At 46.7% G+C, this 20,961-nt stretch overlaps 1 protein-coding gene across 1 annotated transcript in view; it reads left to right on the forward strand.

Annotated features, from left to right (window-relative positions):
• The window catches only part of ACOT11 (acyl-CoA thioesterase 11), a 273,640-nt gene that overhangs the window by 245,988 nt on the left and 6,691 nt on the right, over nt 1-20,961 (forward strand). Inside the window, exons 8-12 of the mRNA XM_060231869.1 lie at nt 6,564-6,720; nt 10,695-10,814; nt 11,240-11,384; nt 13,087-13,142; nt 20,072-20,138. Coding sequence (XP_060087852.1) covers nt 6,564-6,720; nt 10,695-10,814; nt 11,240-11,384; nt 13,087-13,142; nt 20,072-20,138 — 545 coding nt within the window. The remainder of the gene's footprint in view (nt 1-6,563; nt 6,721-10,694; nt 10,815-11,239; nt 11,385-13,086; nt 13,143-20,071; nt 20,139-20,961) is intronic.

Consider the following 20,961-nt stretch of genomic DNA (forward strand, 5'->3'; position numbering starts at 1 on the left):
ACAAAACAAAGGTGTGTTTCATCATCAGTCTGTTAAAGGGGCAGGCGGCCAAATGGGCCACACCGTTGCTGGTTGCGTCCTCTCCCCTACTGACTGATTACCAGGGGTTTGAGGGCCACCTGTCTGCCGCCTTCTCAAACCCAGTCCAAGCAGCCACAGCCAACCGGAAGATCAGGGCGCTGAAACAAGGCAACTCCTTGGTGGCTCAATATGCCACCGAATTCAAGCTCCTGGTCCAAGACTTGGCGTGGAATGAGGCTGCCCAGATGGACCAGTTTACCGAGGGGTTGGCAGAGGAAGTCCTGGATGAACTGGCCAGGGTAGAGCAACCACCCACGCTCCAAGAACTTATCACCCTCTGCCTCCGCATCGATGGCCGCCTGGAAAATCGCCGCCCAGCCAAGACCAGAGGGTGCCAGCTCCCTGCGCCGTGCCACTCGGCTCCTCGCCCATCCCCAGCTAGTACCAGCACCGAGGATGAGCCTATGCGGCTTGGAGCTGCTCGACCCCGCCTGACCCCAGAGGAAAAGACCAGACGCCGCACGCAGAATCTGTGCCTCTACTGCGGCACGGCAGGCCACTATGCCTCTGGCTGCCCTGCTAAGCATTGGATACCCGGACCTTCGCTGCCACCGCCGCCAAAAGGTCAGCCCCAGGCGTAAGTGGACCCCCCAGCCTGGGGCGACTAGCTGGGTCCTCCGAACAGCGGGCTGATACGCCGGGGCCGTTCCTGCTAACAGTCAAACTCCATCTGCCTGACGAACGCTGGCTATTCGTGTATGCCATGCTGGACTCGGGAGCGGCCCACTGTTTCATAGATGCCGCCTTCGTAAAGCAGCACCAGATCCCGGTGCAGACAAAAGAGATTGCGACGCTGGTGGAGGCTATTGACGGGCGCCTCCTCTGTTCTGGGCCCGTCACCCAGGAGACCTGCCCCATCACCTTCCACGTCCAGCAGCACCAAGAACAGCTGCAGTTTAATGTCGCCCGCTTGCCTCGCTTCCCGCTGATTCTGGGCCTTTCCTGGCTGCAGCTGCACAACCCCATCGTGGACTGGGCCCAGCAGGAACTATGTTTCCGAGACCCATGTCCTCATCTGACTCCCCCCACCACTCTAGCAGCCGGCATCCCGAGTGGTGGTCCTCAGCTCCCTCAGAAGTATGCGGATTTCGCCGATGTCTTCGAAGAGACAGGAGCGGATCAGCTTCCCCCTCACCGGCCCTATGACTTGGTACCTGGGTCACCACTCCCGGTGGGGCGTCTGTACCCTATGTCGAAGCCTGAGTTGGCAGCTCTAAGAGACTTCCTGGACAAGAACCTGAAACGCGGATTCATCCGACCCTCGACCTCTCCCCTGTCTGCTCCAGTCTTCTTCGTGAAGAAGAAAAGTGGGGAGCTCTGGCTGTGCAATGATTACCGGGCCCTGAACAAGATCACCATCCGCGACCGGTACCCTCTACCACTGATCCCTGAACTCTTGAATCACTTAAAGGGGGCCCAAATCTACACCAAGCTGGACCTCCGTGGAGCGTACAATTTGGTGCGCATACGGCCCGGAGACGAGTGGAAGACCACATTTGGGACCCGATACGGGCAGTACGAGTACCTGGTGATGCCCTTCGGATTGACCAACGCCCCTGCTGTCTTCCAGAGGTTCATGAATGACATCTTCCGGGACCTGCTCGACCGCTTCGCAATCATATACCTAGATGACCTCCTAATTTACTCCCTCGATCCTGCCCAGCACGGCGAGCACGTCCGCTAGGTCCTGCAGCGCCTACAACCCCATGGCCTCTACGCCAAGCTGGAGAAGTGCGACTTCGACCTGCGCTCTGTCGAGTTCCTCGGTCACATTGTGTCATTGCAGGGGATCCTCATGGACCCAAAAAAAGTGGAAGCGGTCCTGACCTGGCAGGCTCCTCAGAATCGCAAAGACCTGCAGCGATTCCTTGGTTTTACCAACTACTATCGGCAATTCATCCTGGCCTATGCATCCCTGACAACACCCCTGACTCAACTACTCCGCCCCAAAGAACCCTTCCGCTGGTCCCCAGAGGCCGATAACGCCTTCTCCACCCTGAAGACCTGCTTTGCCACCGGGCCACTCCTGAGATACACTGACCCCCAGCTTCCCTTTACGGTGGAAGCTGATGCCTCCAACGTGGCCCTGGGAGCAGTGCTGTCCCAGCGCGAGGGGCCGTCTCAGCCACTCCAGCCCTGCGCCTATTACTCGCGCCAGCTTACTGCTGCGGAGAGGAACTATACCATCTGGGAGAGGGAATTGCTCGCGATCAAGGCGGCTTTTGAGGTTTGGAGGCATTACCTCGAAGGGGCTCGCCACCCTGTTCAAGTGCTCACTGACCACCAGAACTTAGAGCACCTCCAGACCACCCGCCGTCTCAACCAGCGCCAGATCTGGTGGTCCCTCTTCTTCTCCCGCTTTGACTTCCGGATCTCCGACATCCCCCATACCCAGAACCGGAAAGCAGACGCGCTGTCCCGGAAACCGGAATACGCCCCTGCTTCAACTGAGACCGCACCCGCTGCTCCCATCCTGCCACCCTCAGTGTTTGCAGCCACCTCCACTTCACCCACACTCGTGGAGGACATTCGTGCTAGCCAGGCCAACGATCCCTGGGTCCAGCAACACCTCCAGGCATTCCAAGATGACTCGGCAGGCGAGTTCACGACTCGAGGCGGCCTCTTGCTACACCGCAAACGCCTCTATGTCCCGCCCGGGCCCTTGCGGGCAGAAGTGCTACGCCTGACCCACGACTCGTTACCCGCCGGGCACTTTGGACAGCATAAGACCACCCACTTGCTGACGCGAGAATTCTGGTGGCCACGAGTTCGCTCCGATGTTGCCCATTATGTCAGCTCCTGTGACGTCTGCCGATGGGCCAAAGACGTCCCGGCCAAACCCTCGGGGTTGTTACAGCCCTTGCCCACACCCTCAGGACCCTGGGATACCATCTCGATGGACTTCATTACGGAACTTCCACAATCCAAGGGTCAGACTTGCATCTTGGTGGTCGTCGACCTATTTACCAAGATGGCCCACTTCATTCTGTGCCCGAAACTTCCCACAGCTCAGGAGACAGCCCAGCTCTACCTGCAACACATCTTTCATCTGCACGGACTCCCAGCCCACCTGATCTCAGACCGGGGCCCCCAGTTCTCCTCTCGGTTCTGGCAAGCCCTCCATTCCAGCCTGGAGACTCGAGTGCACCTGTCCTCAGCCTACCACCCACAGACAGATGGTCAGACAGAGCGCACCAATGCCACGCTAGAGCAATATCTCCGCTGTTACACCTGCTACCAGCAGGATGACTGGACCACTCTGTTGCCTCTAGCTGAGTTTGCATACAACAACGCGGTCCATTCCTCCACCCAAATGACCCCGTTTGCTGCAACCTACGGGTACTACCCTCGGTTCTTCCCGGCGATCCTGCCACCCACGAATGTCCCCGCCGTCGATGCCTACCTGCAAGAACTCCGCGCCAGCCAAGACTTGCTCTGAGAGCAGCTACAGCGGGCCAAGGAAGCCTACAAACTGGCTGCGGACCGGAAGAGGCAAGAAGGCCCCCCGATCTAGCCAGGGGATCAGGTGTGGCTCTCAACTCGCTACCTGCGCCGGCCTGGTCGGTCTCACAAGCTGGATAAGCGGTTCATTGGACCCTACCCCGTCATAGAACAAATAAACCCCGTCACCTTCAGGCTCCAGTTGCCACCCCACCTCCGCATTCACCCCGTGTTTCATCGCTCCCTCCTTGTTCCAGCTGCACTCCCTGACCCAGCTCGGCCTCCTTGCCCACCGCCACCACCACCAGTGTTGGTGGATGATGAAGAAGAATACGAGGTGCGCCAGATCCTGGACTCCCGGTACCATCGTGGAAGCCTCCAGTACCTTGTGGACTGGGAGGGATACGGCCCAGAGGACCGGTCTTGGGAGCCCGTGGACAATCTTCATGCCCCGGACTTGGTGCAACGGTTCCACAATGACCACCCCGACCTCCCAGGCCCCTCGACGGAGGGGGGCCCTGGGGGGGGATAGTGTCATGGGTGCTGGGGACCCTGCAGAGGAAGTTGAGCCTGCAGAAGAAACTGTGCCCCTGCCACCTGCACCAGTGCCCCTGCCTCCTGCTGGAGAAGATCCCAGCCCCCCTGCCTCGCCCTCTCGGGTAGCGCGTGTGCGTGACCGCCTCCGTCAGGACCTCAGGGATCGGAGGAGGGCGGCACGCTCACAAGCAAGACGCTCCCTGAGTTTTGAGAGGATTCTGGCCCTTCTAAGAGCAAGGATGCTTGAGTTGTAACAGGATCCTGGCTGCCTCCCTGAGCCAGCAATTAGCCCAAATGGGCAACAGCCAGCAGAGGGCTATATAGCTGTAGGCTTGGGGAGGAGGCTTTGTGGAAGCAACTAGTCATCTCCCTGACGTTCTAGCAGCCACTCTGGCTTGACTTTGGTTTCTGGACTCCCTGACTTTGGCTTGTGACTTCTGGACTCCCTGACCTCGGCTTCTGGACCTCGGACGTGCGATATTTGTACAGTGATTCGGATTTGGCGCCTCGGACCCTCCTGCTTACTGGCTACAGACCTCGGACTGCCCCTGGACTTTGCCTGACCCGGCCCCAGCCGTGACAAACTGGTTGACAGATCACACCCAAAGAGTCCTTGTTAATGGTTCTTCATCCTCTTGGATAGGAATGACAACTGGCATGCCTCAAGGATCTGTCCTGAGACCTGTTTTGGTTGGTAACTTTATAAATGATTTGAATGAAGGAATAGGAAAAGGAAGGGAAAGGTCCCCTGTGCAAGCACCAGTCGTTTTCGACTCTGGGGTGACGCTGCTTTCATGTTTTCACAGCAGAGCTTTTTACGGGGTGGTTTGCCATTGCCTTCCCCGGTCGTTACACTTTCCCCCCAGCAAACTGGGTACTCATTTTACCGACCTCGGAAGGATGGAAGGCTGAGTCAACCTCGAGCCAGCTACCTGAACCAGCTTCCACTGGAATCGAACTCAGGTCATGAGCAGAGGGCTCCGATTGCAGTACTGCAGCTTTACCACTCTGCACCACAGGGCTCTCTAAGAAAGGAATAGCGGGAATTCTTATTAAATCTGCAGATTATACTAAATTGGGAGGAGTAGCAAATATGTAGAAGACAGAGTCAGGATGCAGGATAATCTTAACAGGCTGGAAAACGGGGATAAAACAAATTATATGAATGTTAATGAGGATACATGTAAAGTTCTGCATTTAGGTAGGAAAAATCCAATGCATAATTATGGGATGGGGAGACTTGGTTTGGCAGTAGTATATGTGAGAAGGATCTAGGACAGGGGTGGCCGAACTTGCTTAATGTAAGAGCCACATAGAATAAATGTCAGATGTTTGAGAGCCACAAGATATGAGCAAATATTAGACACATGTTTTTATTAAAATTCTTAATACTTTCTTTACACAGAAAGATAAAATTCATATGTATGCACTTTACAGCACAACCATGCTAGAAGGAGACTTCTGGGCATGGAGCAGGTGTCATTCAGTGTGTGTGGGAGGTACTTTTGAATTTACTGCATTGTGCAGGGGGTTGGGCTAGATGACTCTGGAGTTCCTTCTAACTCTATGATTCTATGAAATATTTATGTAGGTATAACACACCGCACCTATACAAGTTGTATATATATATTACATTGTATATATTCAAACTCTGTACAGCTGCTAACATTGGACTGGTGCCTCATAATCTTCCATCCAGACAGTATTGTCCTCAGCATTTATCTAGAGCACAGAACCGTGCATGTGTTCATCATGAGCCAGGCACATGGGCATGTATCCAACCTTCCATTTGCAGAAGGTGCACAGAGTTCTCCCATATTTGTCTGTTCTTTCTTGTAGTCCCACCCTCCAGAAGGGTCATTCCTGAGGTTGTAGGATCCATGTGGATGACTAGCCAGGAGGTTGGAGAAGCTAGAGTGAGAAGGACAAGGGGATGAAATGGACTCCTGTCCTCAGTGAACCTGTGCTTCTAGGAAAGAAAGGAGGAATGATTTCACCTCCTTGTCCTTCTTCACTTCTGTCCTCTTGACCTTATGGATCTCTCTCTCTCTCCATCATCTATCATCTGTCTATATTGCTGTTACTAGGAAATTGAGTTGCTTGTTTTTATGCTATTTTATATGTTTCTGCTACATTATTTATCATTCTGCTGCTATCATAATAGATTGCTTGAGAGGCATGGTGTTAAGGACGTGGTATTGCTGGCTCCCTGTTCCCCAACACCTGCCCTGCTATTGTATTTATTTGAGCACATTATGTTTTACCACAAATGCTGATGCTCCATGTCTCCTGTATGCTTGATACAACGGCACTGTTTAATACTGCCTATAGCAGATCCTGACTTCTCCTGTGCCAAACCACTTAGATTTCCAGCAAATGCAAGAGAAGTGGGCTAGGAAATTTCTAAGCTTAGTAGTCCTTTGTGCTTGTACAAGTTTTCATCCTGAGATGTTTGTACGTTTTCATACATCTTGCTGATAAAAAACACTGTGGTTGTTTGATAGAGGGCAAGAACAGAGAGTGCAACACTGTGGTGCCTGCTGAAAAGACCAGAGTGGAGAGTGTGGAACTAATTCTGCCTCCACATGCCAATCATCAGGGAAACACATTTGGAGGACAGATCATGGCCTGGATGGAAAATGTGGCCACAATAGCAGCAAGGTGGGTTGCTTTCTGACTTTTGATTGTCTGAGGGCCAAACTAGACATGACAGTGTCAGATCCTTAGATGCGGGTCTGTCTTAATTGTACATCAGGGGGTGTCTGATGGAGTCCAGTTGCTAACCTGATTTCTGACCTTGGTTATAACTCCCTTCATCTGGGTTCTGAGATCAGTCCAGATGGGAGAAATCCATGGGGAGATTATAACAAGCTGCAGACAGGGAGAATGTTTAATATCTCTCACTTGTGCACTGTTGCTAAAATTCTATTCAAACCATTTTATAAATGATTGCATGTAAAATGCGGTTCTGCATTTAAAGAGGTGTCTGCTCAACTCTTTACCCAGAAGGACTCCTGTTCCATTGTATATATGTGGCAATTGGAAGAATTTTCACAGAATGCAGCTTTGAAACTGCACTTTGAAATCCCTGCAAGGAGATTACAGCTGTATGAAAGCCTTGCCCCTCAACCCCTGCTTGACTTATCTAAGGGTAGCTGCTCCAGAAAATGTCAAAGTATCACCCAATGCAAGATGAGCAGCTAACATCAACCCCTAAAGTTTTTATGGCATTAAAGCTCCCAAGGGTAAAGGTATTTACTACAAATACATTAACAAGTAGCTCTAGACTTTCTGAATCTACAGCAAAGCATAGCAACTATGCTGGCCATTGTGTGACAGCAGAGATCATATGCAGAGATTCTTTCCCTTTTTCTTGTGACCTGAAACAAACACTGGGCTAGCCTCGTAGCTGGCTTATTTACAGTTCTGGTTAACTGGCTGAAGGATAACAAATTGAAACGAAACACTGAAAAGAAAAGCACTGGTTGGGAAGGAGCAGGTCTTGAAGGACATTGTTCCTCCCACTCTTGATGGAGGTGTCTTTTGACTGTTAAAAGTCTTGGGGTCATATTGGATCCAGCTTTGCCCCACCCCCAGTCATAAATAAAGAGGCAGACACCAAGAGTTGGGATTAACTAATGGCCACTTTATTATTTATCTACAATTACTGCAGCAAGGACATAATCAAGCTGTGGCCTTCAGGCAAGGCAGGCATTGGTCCTCTGACAGCCCCTTTGCCTTGTGCTGGGCAAGCACCCCATGCCCTGGATGAGAGCCATGGAATCTGGCCACAGGCAGTTGGTCTTCAAAGGCCCAGCCTTCCCAGGCCACAAAGCCCGCAAGCAGGTCCTGAAGATCCTTTTCCCCCTTACACCAGGTAGGCTTTCTCTGTTGCTCACCATGTCTGCTTTACCTTTTTTCACCAATCTGCCCCCACTAATCAGTGACGTCTAACTACCAACCAGGCTCCACCAGCTCCATTACAGAATTCCACCACAGGCAGTGTAAGATAGGCAAAAAAACACACCACCCTGCCAAGCCAGTCACAGGAGGTCATGAAAAATTCCTCCTCAGCCCCAAAAGCGGTGATCAGCACAGCCTACACATTATACAGTGTGGGAGGGTGGGCCAAACATGAGGCAGGAAGAGGGGAAGCAAAAGGTGGAGCCAAGTATATATACCTCACTGCCTCTTCCTCCCCTCGCTTACCTGGTGCTGGGATCCTTGTGTCCTGCATCACAGCTGCCTCCTTCTGGTGGGGCAAAGGCAGCCCCCACCTACAGGTACCGGTCGGCTCCATGGGTGGAGGAGCCATGTTGCCCCCCCCCCCCAGTCATAAATAAAGAGGCAGACACCAAGAGTTGCGATGCTCCACTGACTGCCCATCTGTTACTGGGTTCAGTTTAAGGTGTTGGCTATCACATACAAAGCTGATCATGGCCTTGGCCTCTCTTACTTGTGAGGCCACCTCTCTCCCTAAGTTCTGCATGACAACTTTGTTCAATTCAGCAAGAGCTTCTGCAGGTGCCAGCCTACAAATGGGCAAAATCAACAACTGCCTGTACCTGTGCTTTCTTTGCTGTGGCTCCTGCCTTGTGGAATGGCCTGCCCAAGGAGGTCAGGAAAGCTCCCAGTCTCCTGGCTTTCCACAAACTATGCAAACTTTAGCTATTCAAGAGGGCTTTTCTGTGCAGGTGATAGGGTTGCACTGCATAAAATGGTTTTACAAACTAGCTTGGATAAATGCTTTGGGACTGTGGTCTGTACCGCTGTGTATAGCTTGTTGTAAATAGGATCCTATTTATATTATTTCTGTACTGCTTAATGTATCAAGTACATACTTATGCTGTGCTTCATGTCTTTCTGGTGGTTCCAGATGTCTGAAATCCAAATGCATTGATTATTGAATGTCCCATTTTGTTGATTGTACTGGCTTACTATGAGCTGTTGCCAAAACAATGTTTGTTGATCATACTGACTCACTGTGTGTAATCAGCCTTGAGTCCCTGTGAGAAAGGCGGACTATAAATAATGAAAATATATGAATAAATAAAATTCAAAACTGGGACTGTTTTGTGCCTGAAATAACCTTTTGAGAAATCACTGGGAGATTCTAGATTTCCAGTTTGCCCCATAGTCTTGTTTTAGCTGCAGTTATTGAGGCCTAATTGTTATGGCAGAACTATGTTACAGAACTGCCTCGTCAGGATGTACCATCCTGTGCCTCTGGCTTAGCTTTAATTAACAAAGAGGTAGCAGTTACCTCCTCTTTATTCAGGTCCTTAACTCACCAGGCTGTTATATTGTTTCCCTCCTTAAAACTGGGGTTCACTTGTACCTGCTGAGTTTCTTTATAATTTTTCCTTTAATATATGTACCTGTGGCTATATGCCCCTCTATCCCAATTTGTATTGTAGCCAGTTGGAATCAGAGAGTTTAGTGTTAAAGGGTAGGCTGGCATGCAGTGAGGCATCCAAACTGTTTGGTAGACTGTAAAGATAACAAAGAGCTCTTTTTAAATTGTTCTACAAGATGGAGGACTTTTTGAAACCACTCAGCCAGGGTGAAGGGAAATGGTCCTTCTTAGAGGACATCTCCTTTTCTGTAGTCAGAACTATATTTTGCATGTTGCCACTTTGCTAAAACCAGCACTCTGGTGTCCCCTGGCTGCTGCAAAAATGCATCCCCTATCAGTCAATGTGTAAAGCTGGTGCATATGCTCTTTGCAGACTTCCCATAAATAAGCAGGGTTGCTGTGTCTCTTCACTAGAGACAGTTTGTTTCATCAGTGGCAGCCTCCATTCTGGAAGTGTTTTATCCAAGGCCTTAAATGGTGCCAAAGATTGACATTGGTTTTATTGCAAGAGATAAATGGGCTGTTATCCTTCAGGTACCACTGTGTCTTCATTAATTCTGGCTGTTCTGGGTTTTGGTTTGTAAATCTGTGGAGAAGAGTTAAATGGGTGTTTCACAGCCTCCCAACATTCGCTTATTGGTAGGAACTGCTAGTGTCCTTATGGTATTTTTCTATAGTAACAGGCCTGAGGAATTCAACTCCCCCAATAATTTTAATTGGTTGTTTTGTTATGTAGCAATACAAACTTATGTATTATTTAACAATATTAACAAACAAATACTTTTCCATGTCACAGGCCTGAGGAATTCTGAGTAGATTTGATTCTCTATGCTTGACTCTTGCAGTGTCATGGTGTATGTGGTGAAGCAATCTGATATCTTGTAGTAGATCAGAACCTGTTTCTAACTGGCAATGCTGTCCAAATCTTCTGTTCTGGAGGGAAAACTCTGTAACTCTTTGAATACCAAATACGCTTGCTTCTATTTCCTTCCTTAAGAGCCAGTTTCATGTAGTGGTTAAGTGCGCAGCTCTTATCTGGGAGAACCAGGTTTGATTCCCCACTTCTTCATTTGCAGCTGCTGGAATGGCCTTGGGTCAGCCATAGCTCTCATAGGAGTTGTCTTTGAAAGGGCAGCTGCTGTAAGAGCTCTCTCAGCCCCACCTACCTCACAGGGTGTCTGTTGTGGCGTGGGGTGGGGGAAGCTAAAGGAGATTGTGACCGCTCTGAGATTCAGAGTATAGGATGGGATATAAATCCAATATCATCTTTTTCTTCTAGCCGATTGTGCCATGCTCACCCTACCCTGAAGACAATTGAAATGTTCCATTTTAGAGGACCATCTCAAGTTGGGGACCGCCTCCTCTTCAAGGCCATTGTCAACAATGCATTCAAGAACAGGTATGCCATTTTGCCATCTGGAGGCAGATCAATGGAACCTTTCCTTCTTATTGTCTCAAATTAGGTTATGTTTCACTGGGACAAGTGCAAAGCTGCATTTTGTCTGCCTTGGGAGCAGAGCTTTGCCTAAGATGAGTGACAGAGGATTTAAGATGTACCCTAGTGACCTTCAAAATTTGGCCTTTTTACTGGACAGAAATTTGAGTAAGTCAAAGTCAGAAATGGTGTGTCCTATGAGTAAATATCTGACACTTTGAAAGCTGCCCTTTAAAATGAGTTTCCTCAGTTTCCTTGGAACAGTTTCCCTTTGGGGCTAGAATCTATTCCTGCTTGTTACAGTATTATGTTTGATATTTGGACAACTGTTGCAGCTGAAATAATCATGTTCTTAATTCCAGCTGAAATAGTCATGTTCTTAATTCTAGCATGGAGGTTGGGGTGTGCGTAGAAGCTTATGGGCATGAAATGGAAGTTAGCCGAAGGCATATCAACAGTGCTTTCATGACCTTTGTGGTCTTAAATGGAGGTGATCAGCCATGCACTCTGCCAATGCTAAAACCAGAGCCAGGGGTAAGTAACTAGTGGCAACATGTGAGTCCAAAAGCAATGGTCTTGAATGAAATTAGTATTCTTGGGTGGATTTGGTCAAGAACAGACTGAAGCAAAATTGACTTTTTCTTCTGAGCCATCCTGAAAAGGTTATTCATGTGAGCTCAGAAGTTAGGGAAGCCTCTTAAGGAAGATATTTAATAACATTGAATTCATTATTTCAAGGCACAAATGCATATTGATCGTGTAATTAAATTAAACATGTTTAATTTTCTGCATCAGAGAGTAGCAGTACAAATATGCATAAATAATCAAGGGCTAAACAGGGGTGTTAAACCTGCGGCTCAGGGGCTGAATCAGGCCCCTGGAGGGCTCCTATCAGCCCCCTGAGCATTTGGCTGTCATCTGCTTCCTTCTCCCTCTCTCTTGCTTCCTTCTACATAACAGCTTGCTTTGTAAGGCTTGCTCAATTGCACAGCAGCTATAGAGCAAAACCTCTGTTTTCTCCATTGGCTGAGGTTCCTTCCTTGGAGAGAAAGGGGAGGAGGCAGAGCTTGCTTTGCCAGGCTTTCTCAATCGCACAGCAGATCTACTGAGCCAAGCCTTTTTTCCTTCTATTGGCTGAGGCTTCTCCCCCTTCTGGTCCCCTGGGGAAGGAAGGAAAGAGTCAGAGCTTCCTCTGCCTAGTTCCCTGGATCCCATGGGAGAAATACAAAGAAAGCACCTTTAAGACCAGCAAGTGCTAATGTTTTAAGCATGTTTTATGGTTTTTTTAAAAAAATCTTTAATTGTGTTTTTTTGTGTCCTTTTTAAAGTTTATATCTCTCCTGCCTAATCTTACATAGGTACACACATGGCCCGGCCCGACAAGGTCTTATTTTTGTCAGATTTGACCCTCATAACAAATGTTTGATACCCCTGGGATTAATTTTTTAATTTAAATTTAATTTAATTTTTAGATTTATACCCCGACTTATCCTGCAAGTGGGCTCAGGGCGGTTTACAACATTAAAATATTACAACAATATTAAATGAAACATCAAATTTCACAATTGCTAAAGTGGTCTTAGGATCCTTATCAGTGAGCAAAAGAGCCAGGGTTTCCAGAATATGGGGAGACGATAGGTTGAATAAAGGCTTAATATAGTAAACCCTCAAACCTAAAAAAATTCTGCCTTCCAGCAAAGCATGAAATGATGTATCAATCCTGCTAAGGCCACAAGGGCAGATTCTATCAGTGTAGGGCCTGTTCAAAAATCTCCCTTACAAAACCATTGTAGGTATAATGTTTGGTCTTGCAGACAAAAAAGCTCTGCAATAACGTGGGATGGTGTGTGTGTGTGTGTAAAGTATTTGGGTACATGGCTGCCTTCAGAAACCTGTGGCAAAACATTTTAGTCTACCAAGATACTCTGTTGCTGATCTGAAAGTCACAGATTGTCAGAGAGATTGTGACATTTCTGTGCAAATCTGTACTTCTACTTTATATGCGTATATTCTGCTGACTGAAGTTTCGTTTTTTTGCATCTGAAGTGACCTCTACCAAACAAAGGCTTATGCCACGAGACTCTTGTTTGTTCTGTTGCCTGAGAATACATAGGGTGAACTTGAATGCTGATAACATTTGACCATTCTGTTGGTTAAAGGCCTTATGTTTTGTTCCTATGTATGTTGTGTAGGTCTTCAAAATGTAACTTATGCATTGTATTTCTCTTTTAAATAGGATGGAGAGAGGAGGTACAAAGAAGCTAGTGCTAGGAAAAAAATTAGACTGGACAGGTGAGTAAAAAAAAAATTCTTATTCTTATAGCTTCCTGCCGTATCCATGTTTCAGAATCATATATGAACACACATGAATCTGTGTTATACGAAATCAGACCATTTGTTTGTCAAGGTCACTATTGTCTATTCCAGGCAGCCACAACTTTTTTGAGTCTGCAAGCACCTTTGGACTTCTGACACAGCATGATGGGCACAGAGACAAAATGGGTGTCATAAGATGGCTGCTGCTGGAGGTGGAGCCAGCCACAAAATAGGTGCAGGTGTTTACATTCAGTAACGCAGTGAAGATCTTTGTGCTGGGGTGGCAGCCACTGCCAAGGCATTGGTTTTTAAAAAAATCTTCACATTCATTCAAATCTCTAGAGGCCAATCAAAAGCCATACTGGGCAAAACCTCCCACCTGGCCCCATCCACATTCTAAAAACTCTTGGCAGGCACCAGGAAAGCTATCGGTGAGTTGCAGGCACCCACAGGCACCACTTTGGGGATCCCTGGTCTGCTCAGACTGCTAGTGGCTCTCCAGGGTCTTAAGTAGATATCTTTCACATCACCTACCACCTGATCCTTTAAGCTGGAGATGCCAGGGATTGAACCTAGAACCTTTTGTGTGCCAAACTGATGCTCTACCATTGAGTCATGGCCCTTCCTTAAATCCTAATTTGTCTGCAAGAAACAAACAACAGCTTATTAAACCACATGATTTGGACAACACAGTGAAGACTTCCGAAAGCAGGAAGTCTTCAGTTTTGAGGCCAAAAGCGGGAGTGGGAGGAGATCACAGCTCTGTTTGAAAATGGTAAATTATTGTGTGTATAGACACACTTGGATTGGGGCTGTGCAGAAAGGAGGGGGGATTTAACCCTCTGACCCCGGCTAAGTTTCACTAATTGGGAAAATGAAAGTAGGAATGAACAGGGGAAGACTATGCATTCACTTCAGTTTCATGTCCTGAGGCTCAGTTTTAATAGGGGGTGGAGAATAAGGAATTCTGCCAAATTAAACTTTAGAGGTTAAGATTTGACAAGAAGCCAAATTTTCACACAGAATATATTATATGTAAAATATGCTGACTCAAAGTGAAGGAAACCACAAATTTACTGGATGCTTTTCAAATTCTAGGGTTCTGATAGCAAAACTCATTGGGAAAGTGGAAAGCAGGGAGGCACACAGGAGAAGTTGGGAGAAAGTAGATGCAAGAGAAGGTATCAGCTAAGATGAGAGAGAGATTCTTTCCCCTCCCCTTGATCTGTTTTCTTTGTTCTGCAGCAAGTTCTATTTATAAACAAGCCTTCTTGAGTTCTGTGCATTGTTCTCCTTCCATTTCTGCCTTATAGTGACATCAGAACCCCCTCCAGCTTGCCTCCTGTTATGTCACTGAAACCTCACAGCGTATTTATAGCCTTGTTGTTTGGTTGTCTCTAATTTATAATTTATTATAGAACACAGACCGAGACTGCATGCATTATCCTTAAGGCCTCAGTTCTTGGGGCATTAGTAGCAGATCAATGTGTTCTCTTGAGAGCAGTGCGAGAAGGCAAGCTGTAGACGGCATGCAGAACAATGTATGCTGTGAAAGACTCTTAAACATGCTGTGTTCAAGGGATAGCTTTGGCTTAGGGGGTTGTAACCTCTTTTTTGAGCCACCTTCTCAGACTTCTCTGTTACTTTTTCCTTTTTATCTGTCACTTCTTTATGCGTCCTCCTAAATTGGGAAAGCATGCCACTTGGCACAATTACACTACAATTGGAGTGGGACTTCCCCCCCCCCTCGGAATATCTGCAAGACATTTTCCCCTATCATTGACTTCACAGGTTTCCTCACATTCTGCTGAATTTTTTCTTGAACTTGAACTGTTCTCACATGGATGTCTTCTCTTGCTCTGCCTTGGCTTCCTTACTGCAGTGATGTTTTCAGGAGCATTCACATGACATTACCCTCAGTTCATCCTGCCTTTGTTTCCCCCACCTCCCACTTTGTCACAGTTTTTCAAAATGTGATGTGTTATGATGTTTTTGGAAGATGACAGAGTGCCCTTGGATGCCATGTGGGTAGGAAGGTGAGCACATTTCCATGTCCTACCCAATTCAGCACCATTTTCATTGCTTCAGTCCCCATGGCTGCTATTTTGCCCCACAAGAGGGCTTTTTTAAAATCAGTGATCATGAAAGCGTTATCACAATCTATTGTCACAACTGAACTCTCAGCTTTTGAAATTAACATTGCTGGTGGGAATGGCAGGTATGGAAATAGCTTGCAGTTCTGTACACTTCTAGTAATTTAACATCCAAATGGTTACCACGAGGAACTCACCTCTTCATTGTGAGTGTTAACCTTGGAGCGCATGTACTTTGATTATAAGAGAAGGACATGCCTTCTCTTGGACTGTTAGAGCTAGAAGTGCAGTTCCCACTGTTGAGGCACTGAGACGGCCTCCTTGTATTGTCTGGTGACCTGAAACAAAGTAGTGCAACACAGGCAGGGGGACTTGGGGGAGAACTAGTGCCTGAAATAAGTTTTGACTCTTCAGGGTCACTTAAAATGCAATAATTCTTTGCACAGAGAACTCTGTGATTATTTTGCTGTGGCAAAATGTGTTTGGAAGCAACAGCTGCAAAATACCCTATTTTCTTTTAAAGGAAAATTAGATTTTTCCCCAAATGTGCTTTCAAGAAAGAGGGGGATATCTTAAATTCACAAACAGGTTATGTACAATCTAAGATCCTCCAACATTCAGTGGTGTTTTTCTTTTGGGTAAATGATTGTGCAGTTTTTGCATGCCAGAGGGTATAGGTACTTTTTTTCCTAACATATGTGAAGAAGTGAATGTTAGCACTAGCTTTCAATTGGTGGCCTACCAAGAATACCACATCGCATCTTCAAAATATAATAATCTGTCTCTGATATTGCAGGTACTTTATAGGAGGGGAGTTAACTGGATGATTAAAAAGCTGACCTGTTCACAAAAAGTTACTAATGCATTTGGCTACTCTAGGACAGACATACTGCATATTTGCTCATACAACAACTTGGAGATACTATTATCCTTGGCCCTTAATGTTGCAAGTGGAGGAGATACATTCTCAGTTCTGGTTCTTTTTCTGAAGTTATTTAAAGGCATTCTTAAAGCTCTGCACTAAAATGGGGGCTTTGTTTACTTTGTAGCAATGCTTGCCTTGCAGGCTGCAAAAACAGGAAATGTATCCCTATTCTTGACAAGCTCAGTCGGTCTGTCTATCATCTGTCCATCCATCCATCCATCCATCCGTCTGTCCGTCCGTCCAGTATTTAAAAAAAAAAACACAGAGCCTTCCACAGAGGTTACAATTTAAATAATATAACACCCTTTACAGGCATGGCACTTAACCAGGTGTACCATGTATGGTCTTGGAACTGCAGGTAGTGCTGTCTTAATGCATGGGTGTTTCTTTTGTTATGGTGCAGAAAAGAACATGGAGGATTCAGTTTCCTGAGAACTGTTATTGGTGTGTGTGCACACTTTTATTTACCCAGTCCACTTGCCCATGAACTTTGTCTTATCTTCTTTTCTTTACATTCTGTGTTTAAAATATCTGTAATTAGGGTGAGACCTGTGCTTACTTTGCACTTCTTTACTGTGGTGCTATCATCTAAAAGGCCATTGATCAGTGCTTATCAGTTAACTCTGCTTATTATCTGAGGCCCTGATTATGACATTGTATAGGAGTAATATAGAACCAAGGATAACTGCATCTTGTGACTGTGACCTGCAGTCAGCACTAAGTCATTTTGAACCACTTGGGTCCAAGAAAAGTACTGGGCCCACAACAAGAATTGGATAATACTCACTTGGCATGGCCTCCTGTCTCAGTACATATTTCTGGTTTGTTTTTATGCAGAAAGTCTTGTTTGAAAATAGGCCTAGGCTACTGTCAAAGATGTTTTCTGTACAAAGACATAACTAGTAAAATCCTGTGCTGCCTCAGACTAGAGCCTTTATCTTTGCAAAGGGACCCTTGTGTCATATACATTGGGGGGGGGGGGGGGTAGAAGGAATTTGCGGCAGTAATTCTTGTTATTAAATGTCTTGAGGTATGTGTGGCACATATATATGTTGTATTGTGTGGGCAGTAGATTTTTATTGTGGTACACTTCAAGTGACCAGGTGTCTGCCTTCCTACCTTACTATTTCATGTGCAGTTTGCGAGGAGCAAAATACACAGTTCCAACATATGTGTGTGAGAGAGAATGCCTTTAATAATGCAGATAGTCATGTGCACTACCAGGAAGTGGTAAGTGTTGATGGACTGAAGAATTGTGGGTGCTGCTGAGCAGGGAGGACAACAGAGGATGTTTGTGCAGGGCCGGCTCGCCCAGTAGGCAAACTAGGTGGCTGCCTGGGGCGCCGAGAGGCAGGGGGCACCGAATTGCGCCCCCCCCACCTCAGGTGCCCAAGGCAACCGGCTAGTTTGCCTCCCTCCCCCGCCATGGCCACCGCAAGCCTCCTGCCGCCCACAGCCGCGCTCCGCTTGCCCCCCGCTGCCACCAGCCCCCTCCAGCCCACCACCGCCACACTCCTCTCACTGCCGCCACCACCACTGCGTTCCACTCACTTGCCCTCTCGCCATGACTACAGCCCTATTGGGTTATCGCAGCCTACACCTGTGCGTTTGGTTAAATGCTCAGGCACGAGCACTGAGCGCAGGGGGGGCGAGCAAGTAAAGCATGGTGGCGGTGGGGGGAGAGCGGAGCATGGCCACATTGGCCAGAGGAGGCCTGGTGATGGCCACGGCGGCAGCAGGGGGGAGTGGAGTACAGTGGCAGTAAGTAGAAAGAGGCTGGTGGCAGCCACAACAGCAGCGATGGCAGGGGGAGCGTGGCGGTGGGGGGCGAGCGCCGGTGGGGGGTACCTGCCTAAGGCCCTATTTGCTCTCGAGCCGGCACTGTGTTTGTGGTAGTTGAAGCAGGAGCATAGTAAGGCCACCCTGTGAGTGGCAGCAGAGCAGATGCTGAGCCATTGGGCTTTGTGATGGTGGATGTGTGCAGGAACTCTGGCTTTGTAAGGTCATCAGGTACCAGTCTGAGCAGGGAGTGTCTCCAGGGCATACCACTGGCCCAAGTGAGTTCCGGCATGCTTGCTGAGGCCATGTAGTTCATAATGGATGCTCTTCAGTTAACTGTTATCATCCACAATCACTGTGTCCTAGGAGCTCAGCATTCTCTCTGCTTGCAGCAGTGTTCTGCCTCTGATTTGCCAACTGCAGATATCTCTTGTAGCCTTCTGTGCTCTGTGTTGCCTTCAGTACTTCAACCCATCTGCTCTTGCTGCTTACTGGCAGCCCACACAGCACTATCAGCTGCCTCATGTCTTTACTTCACTCTGGGCAGGAATTGCCATTAAACAGATACATGCAGTAGTTGGGTTAGCTGTGAGTGAGCATGTAGAGAATGTACTGTCTGGTTAGGTCCTCAGTTTCTTATGGTCATCCTCCCATTGGGATTGCTGAATAGCACATGTTTTGCTTTCAAACTCCTCACAGGTTGTTCCTGGGGTATTTAATCTTGACTGTGACTTCATGACCATCTCGCCCAGTAATCAGCTTCTGAAGGGTGATGGTTTCCACAAGGGAACAGGCTTTAATAATTTCTCCATACCTGCTAATAAGGTGCAGCAGCAACAGGACTTCCATGTGGCAGATTTTCTTGTTCCATGTCCTCAGCAATGGCCATCCCTCCCCCCTTTTCTAGAGTTTTTTAAACCAGCAATTGAATATCATTGCATATTATATATACTGTTATAAAAGTATGAGTAACAGAATCTCTGAATATTCAGATTTCAGTAGGCAGCCGTGTTGGTCTGAAGCAATACCAACCCCATTCTATGACAAATTATATGGATGTTATAATCTCTTGAGAAACCATGCCCTCTGTTTAAACTAACAAGGCCAGAATGTTACCTAGATTTATGGCACCCCTACAACAGCAGTCTGCTTTTTATCACCCTCCACTCCACTCCACAGATCTCTATTTGTGATTCTTTTAATCTGCTAAAAATATTCCCATGATTCCACACTGCCCACTTATATTAAGAATTTCTGCTTCCATTCCCACTTGTCTGATGAAGTCTGCTTAGGAGCATATGAAAGCTTACATTCTGAATAAAACTTAGTTGGTCCTAAGCTATCTTGGACAAACAGAGATTGTAGCACCATTGTATTGTTTTAAGATTAATTTTAATATTAATTTATATACTGTATTTATGCCATTGTTTACTGATTTTATTATCTGTTTATTGTTATATCATGATATTATATCATACTTTGTAAGCCGCCCTGCTTTATCCAGATTTCATTTTTTTAAGTAAGTCTCCAACTTTTTCCTCTTATATCGTTGCAATTTTCATTGTTGCTAAATTAAAGTGGAAAATTCAGAGAATCTGTTGCACATATATATTTATAATAGTATATTAATATAGTGATATTCAATTACCAATTTTTACAAAAAGCTTCTCCAATGGTGGTGGAGATGGCTGGAACAGAGCCAGAATCAGAGAAAATGGCTACCATGTGGGTGGGAAAATCTTAACTTTCCCAGCCACCCACACTATACTGCAAACTTTCCCCAAACTCGGCAGCAATGCAAGTTTGAGAAAGATCAGAGAAAAGCTGAGGAAACCCTGGGAGATGCATTAATGCACTATGATGCCATAGGGGAGCGGGGTGGGGGGGAATGCTCCCAACAGCTCTGAACTAAGGGCCATGTGGAAATGGTCACTGCCTGAAACAAGTTATTGGCAAAAGGAAACACTGGCTTACTTGGATTCTTCATCTTAAGATGTTTTTTGAAGAAGGTTTTGAAGAAGATTTTGATCTTTTACTTAAACACCTATTAATTACCTTTGTTGTCAATCAGTAGCACAGTAACCAAATCATTCTTTTGCTTTCCACAGAAAATATGTCATTTCCTGTAAGCACACAGAGGTACCTTTGTCTGTGCCTTGGGACCAAAGTAATAAGGTAAACTAAATCTTTTGCTTTCCTGCTTCATTGCAAGCTTCTAACTTCTACTTCCAGAAAGAGCCCTTTAAGGGCCCCATGCAAGAGAGAAGATTACCAGGTAGCACCGCCCCCCCCCCCCCCGCCAACCCCCAAAAGATAAAAGTTCTGCAGTGAGCCAAATGTCAGCCCATCTTCCCCTTCTGCTATGTAGGGCTAAAAATGGCATTCTTATAACATCTGAAAGAGGATTAATGGCTGCATTGCTGCCCACAGAAGGTAAGGAAATTCCATAAAGCTTCTCTGTGACACAGCTGTCTTAAGGAACAAGGGCCCTCTTGTGGGCAGTAGCTACAAATGCTACCCATGAGCATAGATGAAGCTAGGCTGATATATTTTGCAGTGGTTTTGAAATGGACTAACAGAATGCACGCTGGCCTTGGAGCACTAGTCGAGAATCTATAATAAATTTTCAACTATACTGGAAGTTCAGACTTTGCCTTGTAAAATTAGACATTTAGAAGTGACCATATATGCAAAGAGAGTCTTGCAATAAGCAGAAAATACACTGAAATCTTGAATAGTTACTCCAGTTAGAAGATTTGGCTTGCAGGAACTCCTGATTTCATTTATTTATGGTTGTTTAAAATACATGCTGCCTAACATATGGCCTCCAAGGTGTAGAAAGACTTGAAATGTAGTGTATAAGATACAGTCACAATATAAGGAGTAGAACCTAGGATGGCCATCCCATCCTGTTGACTGTGTTAACTCACTCTGCATAATCCACTTTTAGTCCCAGTGAGAAAGGTGGATTACTTATAACATTAATGAAAAATAAATA

This window comes from Heteronotia binoei, chromosome 2, assembly GCF_032191835.1.
Source record: "Heteronotia binoei isolate CCM8104 ecotype False Entrance Well chromosome 2, APGP_CSIRO_Hbin_v1, whole genome shotgun sequence".
NCBI lineage: Eukaryota > Metazoa > Chordata > Lepidosauria > Squamata > Gekkonidae > Heteronotia > Heteronotia binoei.